The 5,229-nt window shown below is 35.7% G+C and overlaps 1 protein-coding gene across 1 annotated transcript in view; it reads left to right on the top strand.

Annotated features, from left to right (window-relative positions):
* Positions 1-1,480: 1,480 nt before the first annotated feature.
* PPP3CC (protein phosphatase 3 catalytic subunit gamma) overlaps positions 1,481-5,229 on the top strand; it is a 108,516-nt gene continuing 104,767 nt past the window's right edge. The window contains exons 1-2 of the mRNA XM_042782308.1: positions 1,481-1,670; positions 2,210-2,334. Coding sequence (XP_042638242.1) covers positions 1,643-1,670; positions 2,210-2,334 — 153 coding nt within the window. The 5' untranslated portion in view covers positions 1,481-1,642. The remainder of the gene's footprint in view (positions 1,671-2,209; positions 2,335-5,229) is intronic.

A 5,229-nucleotide genomic window follows, 5' to 3' on the forward strand; every position in this document is an offset into this window, starting at 1 on the left:
TTCTCTCCATTTATTGTGATGCTGCTTATTGGTCCAGTTGTGAGGATTTTTGTTTTCTTTATATTAAGGTGTAATCCATACTGCAGACTGTAGTCTTCAGTTTTCATCAGTAAGTGCTTCAAGTCATCCTCACTATTAGCAAGCAGTGTTATGTCATCTGTGTATTGCAGGTTGTTAATGAGCCTTCCTCCAATCCTGATGCCATCTTCTCTTCATATACTCCAGCTTCTTGGATTATTTGCTCAGCATACAGATTGAATAGGTATGATGAAAGGATACAACCCTGATGCACTCCCTTCCTGATTTTAAACCATGCAGTGTCCCCTTGTTCTTTTCAAACAACAACCTCATGTTCTATGTACAGGTTCCTCACGAGTACAATCAAGTGTTCTGGAATTCTCATCCTTCTCAATGTCATTCATAATTTGTTATGATCCACACAATAGAATGCTTTTGCAGTCAATAAAACCCAAATATACATCTTTCTGGAATTCTTTGCTTACAGCCAAGATCCATCTGACATCAGCAATGATATCCCTCATTCCACGTCCTCTTCTGAATACGCCTTGCACTTCTGGACGTAAAACCATTTTTTAATTATTTTCAGTAAGATTTTACTTGCATGTGGTATTAATGATATTGTTCAATAATTTCCACTTTCGGTGGAACGAGCTAGGGAAGGCCAGGAAAGGAAGTGGAAGCCAGAGGCAGGCCAGAACAGTTAGGGAGGCCAGGAAGTAAGCAGAATGGTTTGGAACACCTAAGAGAGACGAACTTGTCTGTCAGTTTATCTTACTGTGGTAGCTTGTGTGTTGCTGTGAGGGTGGAGGCTATGCCACTGGTGTTTCAAATGCCAAGTGAATTGTTACCATTTCTAATTAGAAAACACAATTAGGCTTTACATGTCTGTTCTCAAGTTTATGCTCTGTTACTACAGCAAATTATTCTCAAATGTGTCATGTGTCTCCATACTAAAAGTAGTGTTCTTGTTTTATTAGTAATAAATACATAAAAAAACAGCACAGAATAAGTGCTCTTTTAGTGTTGTGATTTCTTCCATTTTCTTTAACCAGTTTTATACTTTTTCCATAGACAGAAAGATAAAGATATTTCTTGTCATCTGATTCCTTGTATCACTTTTTGCTTGTTCCATGAATCAGTTTCAGAGTCTTTCATGTTTATATATAAATCTTACATATATATAATGCATGTGTATGTATATTAAATTGTAAGTATAACATGCCTGCACACATACACACACACATGTACCTTTTAAATGACTTTAACTTTGGCCTTTCTTAAAGTTCTAATTGATTATTTATAATATACAATATCTTGGGAATTTTTTCCCACATAGTTATGGTGTTATGGATGTGAAATTCTGGTGATTTAATTCATCACTTAAATATATGCATAGTTGTTCTCTATTCATTTAAATATTATAATTAAATCATTTTTTTCTCTGTTTCTAGCTGTCCCCTTTCCTCCAACCCAGCGGCTTACTTTGAAGGAAGTATTTGAAAATGGGAAACCTAGAATTGACGTTTTAAAAAACCATTTGGTGAAGGAAGGCCGACTGGAAGAGGAAGTAGCCTTGAAGATAATCAATGATGGGGCTGCCATCCTGAGGCAGGAGAAGACTATGATAGAAGTAGATGCTCCAATCACAGGTATGAGAAGTTTTTGCATGATGGCACATATATTTTGAGCTAATTTTGAAAAATGTATACAAATAACCAACTAAAACAAGATAGTCTTTGGATTGCTTAGTATGCTTGTTATTGGTTAAACAAATAAAATTTGTCAAAGTCTAATATTTCTAGCAGGAGCCCCGGTAATGCAGTGGTTAAGAACTTGGCTGCTAAACGAGAGCTCAGCAATTCAAACCCTGTAGCCACTCCATGGGAGAAAGATGTGGCAGTCTGCTTTTGTAAAGATTACAACCTTAGAAATTCTATGGGGCAGTTCTTCTCTGTCCTACAGGGTCACTATGAGTTGGAATCAATTTGACAGCAGTGGATTTTTCAGTTTTACTATTTCTAGAACTATTTGACATAAGTGCAACATATACTACAGTTAGAGCGAAGCCTGGTCAAAACTGATTTAAGTTAAAAGTTAAACTGTGATCTCTGTTGGTGTAATGCCCCCGCCCCCGGGTGTTTTCCTAAAACATACATTTTCACCTTACTCTGTGTCCTTTTTTTCCTAGTGTGTGGTGACATTCATGGACAGTTCTTTGATCTTATGAAATTGTTTGAAGTTGGAGGATCACCTAGTAACACACGCTACCTCTTTCTGGGTGACTATGTGGACAGAGGCTATTTCAGTATAGAGGTAAAAATTAAACTGAACATAGAGTGCTTTTAAAAAGTTTTGCTTTCCATTCTTTAGTAGAAGAAATCAAAATGCGAACACTGGCAGAATTTGTAAACCTAGCTGTTTTCAACAATTAAAGTGACAGAATTGTTTAATTTATATAAGAAGTCTATTCCTTTTTTTTTTTTTAAACTAAAAGAAAGTCTAATATATGGAAGGTTATGTTAATGCAGTTTTGCACATAAGTTAAATGTTTATTAATCCTTCCTCCTTGAAGATAGTTTACAGGCTATATATAAATGAAATAAATTGTTATTCACTCTAAATGAGAGTTGTATTAGCTGATGTTAATTGAGGACTTGGAACCAGTTCTTCCTGGTACAGTCATGGCCAATGAAGTGAAACTGGAATGGTCCTGAGTTTGTGAAATGTGGATAAACCAGAATGGTAGCTGGAATGGGAAAAGTTTGGGGTTTATAGCCTGTTAGAAACTTAATCTCCCTCTTAGAAAACAAGGGCAGCATGCTTGTTGCACAGCAACCAAATCTCTGAATCAATAGAGTCGGAAACAGTGGTGCCTGGCTCAAAGATGGCAGCCAATCATACCACTTTGAATGTGTGTCCCTCTCCTCAGTCCTAGCTATAATCCAGTCTCTTGCGTCAGGATCCTGAAAGGACTGTATGCCTGTTCTCAGTTGCCCGTTACAGAGCTTTGACCTGTAATTTTTCTGTTCCAATTATTGTTCCACTTGACCAAAATTTTAAAAATTTGGTCTGTTCTGATTTTGCTTCATCAGCCATGACTGAACTGGTTCAAACTAGTCCAAAGCCCTATTCATTGTGAAACCATAAGCTACTGAGCTACAATGAACTCTTGGGTTAATTGCCAAGAGTTAAATAAACAGGTGATTCACTTATAAGGCGCTCTGGTGGTGTAGTGGTTAAGGCATTTGGCTGCTAACCAAAAAGTTTGGTGGTTTGAACCCACCAGCTGCTCTGCAGAAGAAAGATGAGGCAGTCTGTAAATATTTACAGCTCAGAAATCCAATGAGTGTTGCTACAAGTTGTAGTTGACTTGAAGGCAGTGAGTTTGCTTGGTTTGGTAGCTTATTGTAGGAATAATCTCTGGTACTATAACACAGAGTAAGCAGTTAATAAGTGTTTGTTGGAGGAAAAATGAACAATAGTTAAGTATTGAAAACTCACAATTTAGTTTTAAATATTTTGAAAATGATGAGAGGAAAAGGAAAAGATTTTATAATTAAAAACAAAGTATAAGCCTTTATGTGCAAATGATAAAACTATTTTAGAACCTAATGAAGGACTTGAGTACAGTGGAACATATGTATATTTAATGTATATGTATATTTAATGTCCACTGATTCAACTGTATATACTTGGCAAATAAAAGAGAAATAACTTGAAATAATGCAGATAGTCTAATTTGTAATGAATATGTACCTCAAAATAAGCATGAGATGAGAAATTGAATATGCTTGCTGTTGTTTAGTCTTTTGTCCAGCCTGCCCTTCATAGTGTGATACTCACTGTACTGAGTGAATTTCTGGCGGTTAAAGGTTTATTGTTCATCCAGCTTCACTTCTAAATACAAGTCAATCATCAACAAAAGAATCAGCAATTGTTCTAAAGCTGGAGGAAAAATCAAAGACAAGAGAAATAAACCCTACTTTTTAGTTAGATAGGCAATCTAAATTTATGAACCAGAAAAACTCAATGTATCTGAAAGTGCCTCAAATTCAGTTAGTGTCAAATGTGAGAAGAAAAAGTTAATGAGAAAATAAGCATATTTTCCCTGATGCTCATTTTAATTGCTCTCATTAAATTACCAAGATCTCTCAAAAGATACTTGGAATGTGTAAATATCATACTTACAAACTATATCATTGATAAGCTTCCATATTCCTGTTCACTTCATGTTTCAATAAAACCAAAAAACAAACTCACTGCCATAAAGTCAATTCCAACTTAGAGCAACTCCCTTTGGGTTTCTGAGGCTGTAAATCTTTATGGAAGTAGATTTCCAGTATTCCTTCTGCGGAGTGGCTGATGGGTTTGAACCACCAACCTCCTGGTTAGCAGTCAAGTGCCTTAGGCACTACATCACCAGAGCTCCTTTCATGTTTCAAAAGAGAGTCAAAATTACAGATGTTTGAAAGACACGTTGAATGATACTTCTTTGTGTATTTGATTCTGCTAGCATGAGGAAGTTGTAGAGGCTGAAGAGCAGAATATGGGAATTTCCTGATTTTTTTTTTACTTTATTTAATGAAGCAAATTTTATTAAATGAGACAACTTCCTAAAATGATAAATATCATGCCAAATTATATTCTTCTTTTTTAATGATATTTTATTGTGTTTTTGGTGAAGGCTTACACAGCAGCTTAGTTTCCTATCAACAATTTCTACACAAATTGCTCAGTGAAACTGGTTATATTCTTTTCAAAGTGTGAATATTCTCATTTCCATTCTGGTTGTTCCATTTCCATTAATCTAGTTTCCCTTTCCCCTTACCTTCTTATCTTTGTTTTATAGTTGATGGTTTGGTCTTATATAGATAATTTTTTAAAGGAGCATAGTACTCAGAGGTGATATTCTTTGTTTTGTGAGCCAATCTGTTATTTAACTAACAAGTGAAATTGAAGGCTTGTTTTAGTTCAAAGTTTAAAGATTATCTCAGGACAGTAGTCTCAGAGAGTACTCCAGTCTCAACCAGTCCAACAAGTCTGAATATTTTAAGAATTTGAGGTTTTGATCTACATTTTCCTCCCATTCTATGAGGATCCATCATTGTGGTACTGATCAGAATGGCTGGTTGTGGAACCTGTACCTTGACCAGGAAACTGTCATTCGAATGGAACAAGGGGACACTGCATGGTTTAAAATCAGGAAGG

This window comes from Orycteropus afer, unplaced genomic scaffold (genome assembly GCF_000298275.1).
Source record: "Orycteropus afer afer isolate SDZICR_OR568_19922 unplaced genomic scaffold, OryAfe1.0 scaffold00289, whole genome shotgun sequence".
Classification (NCBI taxonomy): Eukaryota; Metazoa; Chordata; class Mammalia; order Tubulidentata; family Orycteropodidae; genus Orycteropus; species Orycteropus afer.